At 45.2% G+C, this 17,212-nt stretch overlaps 1 protein-coding gene across 1 annotated transcript; it reads left to right on the forward strand.

Moving 5' to 3' along the window:
* The first annotated feature begins 224 nt into the window (after positions 1 to 224).
* Positions 225 to 3,713, forward strand: LOC123133359 (uncharacterized). The gene is made up of 2 exons (XM_044552852.1): positions 225 to 1,670; positions 3,330 to 3,713. Exons 1-2 carry the CDS (start codon positions 362 to 364, stop codon positions 3,389 to 3,391), a joined length of 1,371 nt encoding a protein of 456 aa, XP_044408787.1. The 5' UTR covers positions 225 to 361; the 3' UTR covers positions 3,392 to 3,713.
* Positions 3,714 to 17,212: the final 13,499 nt, after the last annotated feature.

Below are 17,212 nucleotides of genomic sequence, written 5' to 3' on the forward strand. Positions count from 1 at the left end.
TCCCCGCGCTGCCACTCGTCACGGTGCCTGTCTCGGCATTGGGGCCATGTGCCCCTCTCATGTCGGAATCGACATACCCAATTCTTATTTCCAGACAACTGTTGAATAGCAAAACCAGAAAAAAAAAACATCTGTATGCACTTTTCTTTATATATAATTTCATAATAATATACTATATTCACATGTGTCACTGGTAAAACTTGTTCAGAAATGGACACCGGTTCTTCACATGCCCAGTCATCTAAAAGGCACCCATTCTTCAGAAATGGACACTTTCCCCCAAATCCCCACACTCCTCACCTCCCCCCGTGCTGAGCAGAGCTAGGGTTTCCGAGCTAGCTCCTCGTTCTCCGGCGGCGGGATGGGTGGCGCCGAGACGGATCGGGGGCAGACCACCGAGTACCCCGTTAGCTCCACGTCCCCCGGCGGCAGGATGGGCGGCGCCGCGTCGGACCATGGCCAGACCAGCGCGGACTCTCGCGCCGAACCGGCCGTCCCCGAGCACCAGCGCGAGCTCCGTGCTCGTCTGCTTCCGCCGCGCCGCGGCCTCCAGGAGACGGCACCGCTGCCGATCTACGACGAGCTCGTGGAAGAGATCTTCCTCCTGCTGCCCACGCCAACCGATCTGATCCGCGCCTCCGCCGCCTGCGTCTCCTTCTACCGTCTCGTCGCCCGTCGCTCCTTCCTCCGGCGCTTCCGCAAGCTCCATGCCCCGCCCCTCCTTGGCTTCCTCGATCACGGCCGAGAATTCATCCCCGCAATCCCGCCCCATCCTTCCGCGCCCGCAGCCGACGCCCTCGCCCTCGCCGCCGACTTCTCCCTGTCCTTCCTCACCAGAGAACCCTACTTAACCCCCGCCCACTACTGGGATATCGAGGACGTCCGTGGCGGCCGCGTCCTCCTCAGCAGGCACCCCTTCCATGATCTTTCCCTGGCAGTGTGCGACCCCTTGCACCGGCAGTACCTCCTGCTTCCCCCAATCCCTGCATTCGAGGGCTGGGCTTCACTGTACAACCTAAGGACAGGATGGCAGACCTTCCTTGGCGACGACGAGGAGGCCGTGGAAGAGACATCATTCACAGTGGTCTCGATCTCACAGTGGGGAAATTGGCTGGGAGCAATCATGTTCTCTTCCAGCACCGGACAGTGGCGACAAAGTCCATGGATTGGAGGATTTGCATTCTTCAATCAGTGCCGGTACGCGTATGGTTGCTTCTACGGGTTGACAGAGTGCAGGCAAAAGTTGCTGGTGCTTGACACATGGAAAATGGAGTTCTCTCTTGCTGACCTCCCACCTGAAGCGAGAGGTTCTTCGGAACGTGATGTGGATATTTCCTTTGTGGAAGCAGGGGAAGGCATCACTGGGATGTTTGTGCATCCAGGTAACACATATAGCATCAGTTATCTAACTAAGCGAAACAATGGTGGGAGTTCCAGCCAGTGGAAGTTGGAGAAGACAATCCCACTGGATTTTACTGGGTCCAGGTTCATGGGTTCAAGCGGAATGCACTTGCTTCTGCGTTGTTGGCGAGAATTCCCATCGCCCGATCTAGGCACTTTCACGCTTGACATCAAAACATTCCAGTTTGAGAGGGTCGCATCACAGTATGGGGCATATATATATAGCAACTTCCCACCATCATTGCTGTCGTCGCCTACAATATCAAGTGGTAAACTTTTTGCTTTGTCCTACCTATTCTCTTTCCTCCATAGGTTTCACACACCTTGTAGGATGCTTCATATTTCATTACTGTGATTAATTCTTGTTGACACTGTTTGGTAGTCTTTACTTTTTCCGTGCTTCTTCCCTAAAAAAGTACTTATTTTGTGCTAGTTTCAAGGCTAATCAAGCTCAGGAGCATAGCTGTGATATATTTGTTTGTCTTCTAATTGCCATTTTATGGCCAAACAAAGCAAATGATTTCCACATTATAAGTAGCATTCTAGAGGCATCATGGAATCGTAAAAAAACTCTAGATGGCAACAATTGATTTGGAGAAATGTTTTTAATCTGATGAAGCTAATGGATAAAGGATACAAGTTTTAAATCCAGTTCAACATTTGATTGTTCAAGTCAAGCGTTCCATATCTTATCTTATTTTCCTTTCATAGGTATAAGATGGAGGGGCCTTTCTTTTTTGTCATCTATATACCTATATATTTATCTGAAGTTGGCTGAGCCATCGCCACCAGTATTGCTCCTCATGTATATGATATGAGTAAAGTTGAAGTGGTGAAATTTGTAACTTTTACTCAATGGAACTGCCATAAGAACCGCTTATCAGCCTGTGCTTAAAAGCTGTTTGATTTAAAATGAACTAGGGCATCCATATTTGCTTGGACCGTTTAAACTTTTGACCTGACTTTACCTCGGTCTTTAAGTTGAGGCACATGTATAATTCAAGCAATCAGTTTTTGTAGGATGAAAGAGCACACACATAGTTTATTGACAGGACCGTATCCAAAAAACATAAAGGGCCGGTGCAAAATAATAAAAGAAACAGGCCCTCGACATAAAAAATGTCGATTAGAAAATCAACGAATGTGGCTCTGGCCCGGTTGATCCTCTTAATGAATCGGTTACCTAGCAGCTAGCGCTTGTGGCCTGTCTTCAACTCTGATCGGTACTCCCAGGGCGCAAGGCTAGCAGCGAGTAATAAGGGAACTGAAATAATTACTTAGATGAGAGAAGAGAGAAAAAGACACCGAATAAACATATAGATTGAGGGTGGAGCAATACATACTGATTGCATCAACCTATTTGTTTTGGGGAAAAGGTGAGTGAATTAATCCACTGGAGTAGATTGGGAGCGGAAGAGAATGAGAACGGCGAGAGAAGAGGAGAGACGTGCGTGAGATGGGGTCTTGGGAGTAAGGTTGCGGCGGATTATTGAGAGTTAAGTTAGAAATTTGGGACTCTAGGTAATTTATGAACCTTGCAACACGAAGCTACCATTTATTGAGAGTTAATTTACAACTTTTAAGTCCTTTTAGGATTCATTTACTTATGTTTTACATGCCTATGCCTTTGTCTATCTATGTATTCAAATTTGTGCTGCCATTTACATTTATATCAAGAGATAAAAGCAAGCTAGTCTTTGTGGGCGATAAACCAATTGGCTCGAAGGTGGATTTCCCATTTATTGTGTGTCGTTTCTTTTAGGTCCCAATATCCCATCTCATCTATTCTGCTTTATCACATGCTTTTTACGTAAGCAGTGTAGCGAGTACTGCCCAATGATAGGGCCAATCCTGTTGTTCCTCTTTCCTCACAAGCTCTTGAATGTATGCAGTTTAAACATGCATAACCTTGAGATACTACTGAACAGGTGCTGAGAACGAGGCTGAGGAGATGCTGGAACAAGGCGGCGCTGCAAGTTCAAGCGCATAGGGCTGGGTCAGAAAGCGGTTCACGCGAATGCTGGAGGTCGGGCTGAAGCGTTGATGATTCAAGATGGTGCTGAGGTTGCGGCAAGGACTCGTCAATTGATCAAGTTGGTCCACCTTTGACTCTCTGTTTTGTCTGTAATGTTGTCATCCGGAAGAACACAGAACCTGGTCTGTAATCGTTGGCCTTGATCAGACAATGATTGTTGTGTCAGTTTGTCGCACATAGTTCCTGCTGAATTATATGGTTAACTATAAGACTGTAAGAAGTCGGACTTGGTGTGATATTGTTGTATGTGGAAACTATCCTGCCGTTGTTGTCATCATATTTTCTACCCTGTCGTATGTCTGCCCATGGCCATGGCTGAACCTGCTATTGCTACACCCTATGTAACTGCAAAGTGCGTGGAAAGGAAGTAGCAAGGCGAAAGGCCAAGAGCCTCCGTTACAAGTTGACTTGCAGTACTGATCTACTCTACTTACATTCAGTTCAGATTTTTTTGGGGGGACTATATCGCTGAAGTCAGTTCGTTTCTGAAAAGAAAACGGATGATGATAATAATCCTCTCATGTTATATATACATGACCATCAGCTCCATGAGCCAAAGGGTATAACCATCAGAACCATGAGCCAAAAGATCTTATAAATGATTCTTTTCCCAACCATTTGCAGTACTTGTCACAAAGGAACTGTGTATCGGTTCCATACAGTGCTTTTGGTTGTGTTTGGTCATCCAGAAAGATAGAATAGAACCCTGATCGAGTGTTTTACCTTGTGTTCCTTGGTCAGACAGTGGTTGCTGCACCTGTATTGTTGGATATGTAGCGAGAGCATTGACGATGCTTATATTCTGTTAGGACTGTGTGAGATCCCTAAAAAAACCAGCTCAGTTGGAAATCACGAGCTTAATTCATCGGCCGACTAGGACTGGTGGTTTAAGGGCATCTTTAGTTGAACCCTTAGAATTAAGCCTTTTAAGTGGCTCTGTATACCTTAATTTCTTATATTTGATCCATTAAAGAAAAATGGTTTCTAGCCGAACCGCTAAACTTAACTCCCTATAGCATACAATTAATTCATGCATTTCGTCCAACACTTCCAATGCATCACACAACACAAATACAAGCTACAACTAGTGGTTCGGCGACTCCATAGCTGCTGGGACAGGCCAGCTGCAGGTCCGTGTGCTGGCCGAACCCCGTCACAATGTAGTTGAGCACGACAGGTAGTGATCCAGTCAGAACACCTGCTCGTTGGCGCGAGATGTATGTCTCGCATTGAGCAAGACAGAAGTTGCTCTTGCTGAAGCAAATCGCTTTAGTGCAAGAAACTGGGCCGATCCATCAGCACACTTATAAAAAAAAGGAGAAGGAAAAAGATGCGCAAGCGGGGCATCTTTAGTTGAACCCTTAGGCTTTAGCCTTTTAAGTGGCTCCGTGTACCTTAATTTCTTATATTTGATCCATTAAAGAAAAATGGTTTCTAGCCGAACCGCCAAACTTAACTCCCTATAGCTTACATTTAAATCATGCATTTCGTCGAACATTTTCAATGCATCACACAACACAAATACAAGCTAGAACTAGTGGTTGGGCAACTCCAGAGGTCTGGGACAGGCCAGCTGCAGGTCCGTGTGTTGGCCGAACCCCGTCACAATGCAGTTGGGCACGACCGGTAGTGGTTCAGACGGAACACCTGCTCGTTGGCGCGAGATGTATGTCTCGCATTGAGTAAAACAAAAGCTACACTTGTTGAAGGAAATCGCTTTAGTGCAAGAAACCGGGCCGACCGATGAGCACACTTATAAAAGAAAAGGAGAAGGAAAAATATGTGCAAGCGGGGCATCTTTAGTTGAACCCTTAGAAATTAGCCTCTTAAGTGGCTCTGTGTACCTTAATTTCTTATATTTGATCAAAGAAAAATGGTTTTCTAGCTAAACCGCTAAACCTAACTCCCTATAGCTTACATTTAATTCATGCATTTTGTCGAACACTTTCAATGCATCACACAACACAAATACAAGCTAGAACTTGTGGTTGGGCGACTCCAGAGGTGCCGGGACAGGCCAGCTGCAGGTCTATGTGCTGGCCGAACCCCGTGACAATGCAGTTGGGCACGACATGTAGTGGTTCAGTCGGAACACCTGGTCGTTGGCGCGAGATATATGTCTCGCATTGAGCAAGACAGAAGCTGCTCTTGCTAAAGGAAATCGCTTTAGTGCAAGAAACTGGGCCGACCCATCAGCACACTTATAAAAGAAAAAGGAGAAGGAAAAAGATGCGCAAGCCGGGCATCTTTAGTTGAACACTTAGAATTTAGCCTTTTAAGTGGCTCCGTGTACCTTAGTTTATTATATATGATCCATTAAAGAAAAATGGTTTCTAGCCGAACCGCTAAACTTAACTCCCTATAGTAACATTTAATTCATGCATTTCATCGAACACTTTCAATACATCACAACACAAATACAAGCTAGAACTAGTAGTTGGGCGACTCCAAAGGTGCCGGGACAGGCCAGCTGCAGGCCAGTGTGCTAGCCGAACCCCGTCACAATGCAGTTGGGCACGACAGGTAGTGGTTCAGTCAGAAGACCTGCTCGTTGGCGTGAGATGTATGTCTCGCATTGAGCAAGACAGATGCTGCTCTTGCTGAAGGAAATCACTTTAGTGCAAGAAACTGGGCCAACCCATCATCACACTTATAAAAGAAAAGGAGAAGGAAAAAGATGCGCAAGCCGGGCATCTTCAGTTGAATCCATAGAATTTAGCCTTTTAAGTGGCTCCGTGTACCTTAATTTCTTATATTTGATCCATTAAAGAAAAATGGTTTCTAGCCGAAGCGCTAAACTTAACTTCCTATAGCTTACATTTAATTCATGCATTTCGTCAAACACTTTCAATGCATCACACAACACAAATACAAGCTAGAACTAGTGGTTGGGCGACTCCAAAGGAGCCGGGACATGCCAGCTGCAGGTCTGTGTGCTGGCCGAACTCCGTCACAATGCAGTTGGGCACGACAGATAGTGGTTCAGTCGGAACACCTGCTCGTTGGTGTGAGATGTATGTCTCGCATTGAGCAAGACAGAAGCTGTTCTTGCTGAAGCAAATCGCTTTAGTGCAAGAAACTAAGCCAACCCATCAGCACACTTATAAAAGAAAAGGAGAAGGAAAAAGATGCGCAAGCCGGGCATCTTTAGTTGAATCCATAGAATTTAGCCTTTTAAGTGGCTCCGTGTACCTTAATTTCTTATATTTGATACATTAAAGAAAAATGGTTTCTAGCCGAACCGCTAAACTTAACTCCCTATAGCTTACAATTAATTCATTCATTTCGTTGAACACTTTCAATGCATCACACAAAACAAATACAAGCTAGAACTAGTGGTTGGGCGACTCCAGTGCCGGGACAGGCCAGCTATAGGTCTGTGTGCTGGCCGAACTCCGTCACAATGCAGTTGGGCACGACAGGTAGTGGTTCAGTCGGAACACCTGTTCGTCGGCGCGAGATGTATGTCTCGCATTGAGCCAGACAGAAGTTGCTCTTGTTGAAGGAAATCGCTTTAGTGCAAGAAATTGGGCCGACCCATCAACACACCTATAAAAGAAAAGGAGAAGGAAAAAGATGCGCAAGCGGGGCATCTTTAGTTGAACCCTTAGAATTTAGCCTTTTAAGTGGCTCCGTGTACCCTAATTTCTTATATTTGATACATTAAAGAAAAATGGTTTCTAGCCGAACCGCTAAACTTAACTCCCTATAGCTTACATTTAATTCATGCATTTCGTCGAACACTTTCAATGCATCACACAACACAATACAAGCTAGAACTAGTGGTTGGGAGATTTCAGAGGTGCCGGGACAGGCCAGCTGCAGGTCCGTGTGCTGGCCGAACCCCGTCACAATGCAGTTGGGCACGACATGTAGTGGTTCTATCGGAACACATGCTCGTTGGCGCGAGATGTATGTCTTGCATTGAGCAAGACAAAAGCTGCTCTTGCTGAAGGAAATCGCTTTAGTTTAAGAAAGTGGGTTGACCCATCAGCACACTTATAAAAGAAAAGGAGAAGGAAAAGGATGCGCAAGCGGGGCATCTTTAGTTGAACCCTTAGAATTTAGCCTTTTAAGTGGCTTCGTGTACCTTAATTTCTTATATTTGATCCATTAAAGAAAAATGGTTTCTAGCCGAACCGCTAAACTTAACTTCCTATAGCTTACATTTAATTCATGCATTTCGTCAAACACCTTCAATGCATCACACAACACAAATACAAGCTAGAACTAGTGGTTGGGCGACTCCAAAGGTGCCGGGACATGCCAACTGCAGGTCCGTGTGATGGCCGAACCCTGTCACAATGCAGTTGGGCACGACAGGTAGTGGTTCAGTCGGAACACCTGCTCGTTGGCGCGAGATGTATGCCTCGCATTGAGCAAGACAAAAGTTGCTCTTGCTGAAGGAAGTCGCTTTAGTTTAAGAAAGTGGGTTGACCCATCAGCACACTTATAAAAGAAAAGGAGAAGGAAAAGGATGCGCAAGCGGGGCATCTTCAGTTGAACCCTTAGAATTTAGCCTTTTAAGTGGCTCCGTGTACCTTAATTTCTTATATTTGATCCATTAAAGAAAAATGGTTTCTAGCCGAACCGCTAAACTTAACTCCCTATAGCTTACATTTAAATCATGCATTTCGTCGAACACTTTCAATGCATCACACAACACAAAATACAAGCTAGAACTAGTGGTTGGGCAACTCCAGAGGTCTGGGACAGGCCAGCTGCAGGTCCATGTGCTGGACGAACCCCGTCACAATGCAGTTGGGCACGACCGGTAGTGGTTCAGACGGAACACCTGCTCGTTGGCGCGAGATGTATGTCTCGCATTGAGTAAAAAAAAGCTACACTTGTTGAAGCAAATCGCTTTAGTGCAAGAAACCGGGCCGACCCATCAGCACACTTATAAAAGAAAAGGAGAAGGAAAAATATGCGCAAGCGGGGCATCTTTAGTTGAACCCTTAGAAATTAGCTTCTTAAGTGGCTCTGTGTACCATAATTTCTTATATTTGATCAAAGAAAAATGGTTTTCTAGCTGAACCGCTAAACTTAACTCCCTATAGCTTACATTTAATTCATGCATTTCGTGGAACACTTTCAATGCATCACACAACACAAATACAAGCTAGAACTTGTGGTTGGGCGACTCCAGAGGTGCCGGGACAGGCCAGCTGCAGGTCTGTGTGTTGGCCGAACCCCGTGACAATGCAGTTGGGCACGACATGTAGTGGTTCAGTCGGAACACCTGGTTGTTGGCGCGAGATATATGTCTCGCATTGAGCAGGACAGAAGCTGCTCTTGCTAAAGGAAATCGCTTTAGTGCAAGAAACTGGACCGACCCATCAGCACACTTATAAAAGAAAAAGAAGAAGGAAAAAGATGCGCAAGCCGGGCATCTTTACTTCAACACTTAGAATTTAGCCTTTTAAGTGGCTCCGTGTACCTTAGTTTATTATATTTGATCCATTAAAGAAAAATGGATTCTAGCCGAACCGCTAAACTTAACTCCCTATAGAAACATTTATTTCATGCATTTCATCGAACACTTTCAATACATCACACAACACAAATACAAGCTAGAACTAGTAGTTGGGCGACTCCAAAGGTGCCGGGACAGGCCAGCTGCAGGCCCATGTGCTAGCCGAACCCCGTCACAATGCAGTTGGGCACGACAGGTAGTGGTTCAGTCAGAACACCTGCTCGTTGGCGTGAGATGTATGTCTTGCATTGAGCAAGACAGATGCTGCTCTTGCTGAAGGAAATCGCTTTAGTGCAAGAAACTGGACCGACCCATCAACACAATTATAAAATAAGAGGAGAAGGAAAAAGATGCGCAAGCGGGGCATCTTTAGAATTTAGCCTTTTAAGTGGCTCATTAATTTCTTATATTTGATCCATTAAAGAAAAATAGTTTCTAGCCGAACGCTAAACTTAACTCCCTATAGCTTACATTTAATTCATGCATTTCGTCGAACACTTTCAATGCATCACACAACCCAAATACAAGCTAGAACTAGTGGTTCGGCGACTCCAGGTGTGCCGGGACATGCCAGCTGCAGGTCCGTGTGCTGGCCAAACCTCGTCACAATGCAGTTGGGCACGACAGGTAGTGGTTCAGTCGAAACACCTGCTTGTTGGCGCGAGATGTATGTCTCGCATTGAGCAAGACAGAAGCTGCTCTTTCTGAAGGAAATCGCTTTAGTGCAAGAAACTGGACCGACCCATCGGCACACTTATAAAAGAAAAGGAGAAAGAAAAAGATGCGCAAGCGGGGCATCTTTAGTTGTACCCTTGGAATTTAGCCTTTTAAGTGGCTCCGTATACTTTAATTTCTTATATTTGATCCATTAAAGAAAAATGGTTTCTAGCCGAACCGCTAAACTTAACTCCCTATAGCATACAATTAATTCATGCATTTCGTCCAACACTTTCAGTGCATCACACAACACAAATACAAGCTACAACTTGTGGTTCTGCGACTCCATAGGTGCTGGGACAGGCCAGCTGCAGGTCCGTGTGCTGGCCAAACCCCGTCACAATGTAGTTGAGCACGACAGGTAGTGATCCAGTCAGAACACCTGCTCGTTGGCACGAGATGTATGTCTCGCATTGAGCAAGACAGAAGCTGCTCTTGCTGAAGCAAATCGCTTTAGTGCAAGAAACTGGGCCGATCCATCAGCACACTTATAAAAGAAAAGGAGAAGGAAAAAGATGCGCAAGCAGGGCATCTTTAGTTGAACCCTTAGGCTTTAGCCTTTTAACTGGCTCCATGTACCTTAATTTCTTATATTTGATCAATTAAAGAAAAATGGTTTCTAGCCGAACCGCTAAACTTAACTCCCTATAGCTTACATTTAAATCATGCATTTCGTCAAACACTTTCAATGCATCACACAACACAAATACAAGCTAGAACTAGTGGTTGGGCAACTCCAGAGGTCTGGGACAGGCCAGCTGCGGGTCCGTGTCCTGGCCGAACCCCGTCACAATGCAGTTGGGCACGACCGGTAGTGGTTCAAACGGAACACCTGCTCGTTGGCGCGAGATGTATGTCTCGCATTGAGTAAAACAAAAGCTACACTTGTTGAAGGAAATCGCTTTAGTGCAAGAAACCGGGCCGACCCATCAGCACACTTATAAAAGAAAAGGAGAAGGGGGGCATCTTTAGTTGAACCCTTAGAAATTAGCCTCTTAAGTGGCTTTGTGTACCTTAATTTCTTATATTTGATCAAAGAAAAATGGTTTTCTAGCTGAACCGCTAAACTTAACTCCCTATAGCTTACATTTAATTCATGCATTTCGTGGAACACTTTCAATGCATCACACAACACAAATACAAGCTAGAACTTGTGGTTGGGCGACTCCAGAGGTGCCGGGACAGGCCAGCTGCAGGTCTGTGTGCTGGCCGAACCCCGTGACAATGCAGTTGGGCACGACATGTAGTGGTTCAGTCGGAACACCTGGTCGTTGGCGCGAGATATATGTCTCGCATTCAGCAAGACAGAAGCTGCTCTTGCTAAAGGAAATCGCTTTAGTGCAAGAAACTGGGCCGACCCATCAGCACACTTATAAAAGAAAAAGGAGAAGGAAAAAGATGCGCAAGCCGGTCATCTTTAGTTGAACACTTAGAATTTAGCCTTTTAAGTGGCTCCTTGTACCTTAGTTTATTATATTTGATCCATTAAAAATGATTTCTAGCCGAACCGCTAAACTTAACTCCCTGTAGCTTACATTTAAATCATGCATTTCGTCGAACACTTTCAATGCATCACACAACACAAATACAAGCTAGAACTAGTGGTTGGGCAACTCCAGAGGTCTGGGACAGGCCAGCTGCAGGTCCGTGTGCTGGCCGAACCCCGTCACAATGCAGTTGGGCACGACCGGTAGTGGTTCAGATGGAACACCTGCTCGTTGGCGCGAGATGTATGTCTCGCATTGAGTAAAACAAAAGCTACACTTGTTGAAGGAAATCACTTTAGTGCAAGAAACCGGGCCGACCCATCAGCACACTTATAAAAGAAAAGGAGAAGGAAAATTATGCGCAAGCGGGGCATCTTTAGTTGAACCCTTAGAAATTAGCCTCTTAAGTGGCTCTGTGTACCTTAATTTCTTATATTTGATCAAAGAAAAATGGTTTTCTAGCTGAACCGCTAAACTTAACTCCCTATAGCTTACATTTAATTCATGCATTTCGTCGAACACTTTCAATGCATCACACAACACAAATACAAGCTAGAACTTGTGGTTGGGCGACTCCAGAGGTGCCGGGACAGGCCAGCTGCAGGTCTGTGTGCTGGCCGAACCCCGTGACAATGCAGTTGGGCACGACATGTAGTGGTTCAGTCGGAACACCTGGTTGTTGGCGCGAGATATATGTCTCGCATTGAGCAAGACAGAAGCTGCTCTTGCTAAAGGAAATCGCTTTAGTGCAAGAAATTGGACCGACCCATCAGCACACTTATAAAAGAAAAAGGAGAAGGAAAAAGATGCGCAAGCCGGGCATCTTTAGTTCAACACTTAGAATTTAGCCTTTTAAGTGGCTCCGTGTACCTTAGTTTATTATATTTGATCCATTAAAGAAAAATGGTTTCTAGCCGAACCGCTAAACTTAACTCCCTATAGAAACATTTATTTCATGCATTACATCGAACACTTTCAATACATCACACAACACAAATACAAGCTAGAACTAGTAGTTGGGCGACTCCAAAGGTGCCGGGACATGCCAGCTGCAGGCCCATGTGCTAGCCGAACCCCGTCACAATGCAGTTGGGCACGACAGGTAGTGGTTCAGTCAGAACACCTGCTCGTTGGCGTGAGATGTATGTCTTGCATTGAGCAAGACAGATGCTGCTCTTGCTGAAGGAAATCGCTTTAGTGCAAGAAACTGGACCGACCCATCAACACAATTATAAAATAAAAGGAGAAGGAAAAAGATGCGCAAGCGGGGCATCTTTAGAATTTAGCCTTTTAAGTGGCTCATTAGTTTCTTATATTTGATCCATTAAAGAAAAATAGTTTCTAGCCGAACGCTAAACTTAACTCCCTATAGCTTACATTTAATTCATGCATTTCGTCGAACACTTTCAATGCATCACACAACCCAAATACAAACTAGAACTAGTGGTTCGGCGACTCCAGGTGTGCCGGGACATGCCAGCTGCAGGTCCGTGTGCTGGCCAAACCTCGTCACAATGCAGTTGGGCACGACAGGTAGTGGTTCAGTCGAAACACCTGCTTGTTGGCGTGAGATGTATGTCTCGCATTGAGCAAGACAGAAGCTGCTCTTTCTGAGGGAAATCGCTTTAGTGCAAGAAACTGGACCGACCCATCGGCACACTTATAAAAGAAAAGAAGAAAGAAAAAGATGTGCAAGCGGGGCATCTTTAGTTGTACCCTTGGAATTTAGCCTTTTAAGTGGCTCCGTATACTTTAATTTCTTATATTTGATCCATTAAAGAAAAATGGTTTCTAGCCGAACCGCTAAACTTAACTCCCAATAGCATACAATTAATTCATGCATTTCGTCCAACACTTTCAGTGCATAACACAACACAAATACAAGCTACAACTTGTGGTTCGCCGACTCCATAGGTGCTGGGACAGGCCAGCTGCAGGTCCGTGTGCTGGCCGAACCCCGTCACAATGTAGTTGAGCACGACAGGTAGTGATCCAGTCAGAACACCTGCTCATTGGCGCGAGATGTATGTCTTGCATTGAGCAAGACAGAAGCTGCTCTTGCTGAAGCAAATCGCTTTAGTGCAAGAAACTGGGCCGATCGATCAGCACACTTATAAAACAAAAGGAGAAGGAAAAAGATGCGCAAGCGGGGCATCTTTAGTTGAACCCTTAGGCTTTAGCCTTTTAAGTGGCTCCGTGTACCTTACTTTCTTATATTTGATCCATTAAAGAAAAATGGTTTCTAGCCGAACCGCTAAACTTAACTCCCTATAGCTTACATTTAAATCACGCATTTCGTCAAACACTTCCAATGCATCACACAACACAAATACAAGCTAGAACTAGTGGTTGGGCAACTCCAGAGGTCTGGGACAGGCCAGCTGCGGGTCCGTGTGCTGGCCGAACCCCGTCACAATGCAGTTGGGCACGACCGGTAGTGGTTCAGACGGAACACCTGCTCGTTGGCGCGAGATGTATGTCTCGCATTGAGTAAAACAAAAGCTACACTTGTTGAAGGAAATCGCTTTAGTGCAAGAAACCGGGCCGACCCATCAGCACACTTATAAAAGAAAAGGAGAAGGGGGGCATCTTTAGTTGAACCCTTAGAAATTAGCCTCTTAAGTGGCTCTGTGTACCTTAATTTCTTATATTTGATCAAAGAAAAATGGTTTTCTAGCTGAACCGCTAAACTTAACTCCCTATAGCTTACATTTAATTCATGCATTTCGTGGAACACTTTCAATGCATCACACAACACAAATACAAGCTAGGACTTGTGGTTGGGCGACTCCAGAGGTGCCGGGACAGGCCAGCTGCAGGTCTGTGTGCTGGCCGAACCCCGTGACAATGCAGTTGGGCACGACATGTAGTGGTTCAGTCGGAACACCTGGTCGTTGGCGCGAGATATATGTCTCGCATTGAGCAAGACAGAAGCTGCTCTTGCTAAAGGAAATCACTTTAGTGCAAGAAACTGGGCCGACCCATCAGCACACTTATAAAAGAAAAAGGAGAAGGAAAAAGATGCACAAGCCGGTCATCTTTAGTCGAACACTTAGAATTTAGCCTTTTAAGTGGCTCCTTGTACCTTAGTTTATTATATTTGATCCATTAAAAAATGATTTCTAGCCGAACCGCTAAACTTAACTCCCTGTAGCTTACATTTAAATCATGCATTTCGTCGAACACTTTCAATGCATCACACAACACAAATACAAGCTAGAACTAGTGGTTGGGCAACTCCAGAGGTCTGGGACAGGCCAGCTGCAGGTCCGTGTGCTGGCCGAACCCCGTCACAATGCAGTTGGGCACGACCGGTAGTGGTTCAGATGGAACACCTGCTCGTTGGCGCGAGATGTATGTCTCGCATTGAGTAAAACAAAAGCTACACTTGTTGAAGGAAATCACTTTAGTGCAAGAAACCGGGCCGACCCATCAGCACACTTATAAAAGAAAAGGAGAAGGAAAAATATGCGCAAGCGGGGCATCTTTAGTTGAACCCTTAGAAATTAGCCTCTTAAGTGGCTCTGTGTACCTTAATTTCTTATATTTGATCAAAGAAAAATGGTTTTCTAGCTGAACCGCTAAACTTAACTCCCTATAGCTAACATTTAATTCATGCATTTCGTCGAACACTTTCAATGCATCACACGACACAAATACAAGCTAGAACTTGTGGTTGGGCGACTCCAGAGGTGCCGGGACAGGCCAGCTGTAGGTCTGTGTGCTGGCCGAACCCCGTGACAATGCAGTTGGGCACGACATGTAGTGGTTCAGTCGGAACACCTGGTTGTTGGCGCGAGATATATGTCTCGCATTGAGCAAGACAGAAGCTGCTCTTGCTAAAGGAAATCCCTTTAGTGCAAGAAACTGGGCCGACCCATCAGCACACTTATAAAAGAAAAAGGAGAAGGAAAAAGATGCGCAAGCCGGGCATCTTTAGTTGAACACTTAGAATTTAGCCTTTTAAGTGGCTCCGTGTACCTTAGTTTATTATATTTGATCCATTAAAGAAAAATGGTTTCTAGCCGAACCGCTAAACTTAACTCCCTATAGAAACATTTATTTCATGCATTTCATCGAACACTTTCAATACATCACACAACACAAATACAAGCTAGAACTAGTAGTTGGGCGACTCCAAAGGTGCCGGGACAGGCCAGCTGCAGGCCCATGTGCTAGCCGAACCCCGTCACAATGCAGTTGGGCACGACAGGTAGTGGTTCAGTCAGAACACCTGCTCGTTGGCGTGAGATGTATGTCTTGCATTGAGCAAGACAGATGCTGCTCTTGCTGAAGGAAATCGCTTTAGTGCAAGAAACTGGGCCAACCCATCATCAAACTTATAAAAGAAAAGGAGAAGGAAAAAGATGCGCAAGCCGGGAATCTTCAGTTGAATCCATAGAATTTAGCCTTTTAAGTGGCCCCGTGTACCTTAATTTCTTATATTTGATCCATTAAAGAAAAATGGTTTCTAGCCGAACCGCTAAACTTAACTTCCTATAGCTTACATTTAATTCATGCATTTCGTCAAACACTTTCAATGCATCACACAACACAAATACAAGCTAGAACTAGTGGTTGGGCGACTCCAAAGGAGCCGGGACATGCCAGCTGCAGGTCTGTGTGCTGGCCGAACTCCGTCACAATGCAGTTGGGCACGACAGATAGTGGTCCAGTCGGAACACCTGCTCGTTGGCATGAGATGTATGTCTCGCATTGAGCAAGACAGAAGCTGTTCTTGCTGAAGCAAATCGCTTTAATGCAAGAAACTAAGCCAACCCATCAGCACACTTATAAAAGAAAAGGAGAAGGAAAAAGATGCGCAAGCCGGGCATCTTTAGTTGAATCCATAGACTTTAGCCTTTTAACTGGCTCCGTGTACCTTAATTTCTTATATTTGATACATTAAAGAAAATGGTTTCTAGCCGAACCGCTAAACTTAACTCCCTATAGCTTACAATTAATTCATGCATTTCGTTGAACACTTTCAATGCATCAAACAAAACAAATACAAGCTAGAACTAGTGGTTGGGTGACTCCAGTGCCGGGACAGGCCAGCTATAGGTCTGTGTGCTGGCCGAACTCCGTCACAATGCAGTTGGGCACGACAGGTAGTGGTTCAGTCGGAACACCTGCTCGCCGGCGCGAGATGTATGTCTCGCATTGAGCCAGACAGAAGTTGCTCTTGCTGAAGGAAATTTCTTTAGTGCAAGAAATTGGGCCGACCCATCAACACACCTATAAAAGAAAAGGAGAAGGAAAAAGATGCGCAAGCGGGGCATCTTTAGTTGAACCCTTAGAATTTAGCCTTTTAAGTGGCTCCGCGTACCTTAATTTCTTATATTTGATACATTAAAGAAAAAATGGTTTCTAGCCGAACCGCTAAACTTAACTCCCTATAGCTTACATTTAATTCATGCATTTCGTCGAACACTTTCAATGCATCACACGACACAATACAAGCTAGAACTAGTGGTTGGGAGATTTCAGATGTGCCGGGACAGGCGAGCTGCAGGTCCGTGTGCTGGCCGAACCCCGTCACAATGCAGTTGGGCACGACATGTAGTGGTTCTATCGGAACACATGCTCGTTGGCGCGAGATGTATGTCTTGCATTGAGCAAGACAAAAGCTGCTCTTGCTGAAGGAAATCGCTTTAGTTTAAGAAAGTGGGTTGACCCATCAGCACACTTATAAAAGAAAAGGAGAAGGAAAAGGATGCGCAAGCGGGGCATCTTTAGTTGAACCCTTAGAATTTAGCCTTTTAAGTGGCTCTGTGTACCTTAATTTTCTTATATTTGATATATTAAAGAAAAATGGTTTCTAGCCGAACCGCTAAACTTAACTTCCTATAGCTTACATTTAATTCATGCATTTCGTCAAACACTTTCAATGCATCACACAACACAAATACAATCTAGAACTAGTGGTTGGGCGACTCCAAAGGTGCCGGGACATGCCAACTGCAGGTCCGTGTGCTGGCCGAACCCTGTCACAATGCAGTTGGGCACGACAGGTAGTGGTTCAGTCGGAACACCTGCTCGTTGGCGCGAGATGTATGCCTCGCATTGAGCAAGACAAAAGCTGCTCTTGCTGAA

The sequence above is a fragment of the Triticum aestivum genome, chromosome 6B, assembly GCF_018294505.1.
Source record: "Triticum aestivum cultivar Chinese Spring chromosome 6B, IWGSC CS RefSeq v2.1, whole genome shotgun sequence".
Lineage (NCBI taxonomy): Eukaryota > Viridiplantae > Streptophyta > Magnoliopsida > Poales > Poaceae > Triticum > Triticum aestivum.

Excerpts from the sequence above, each read along its gene's own strand:
- LOC123133359 (XM_044552852.1), top strand. The coding sequence starts at position 362 with ATGGGTGGCGCCGAGACGGATCGGGGGCAGACCACCGAGTACCCCGTT. Across the intron at positions 1,671-3,329 it reads GTCGCCTACAATATCAAGTG|GTGCTGAGAACGAGGCTGAG; the intron begins GTAAACTTTTTG and ends ACTACTGAACAG.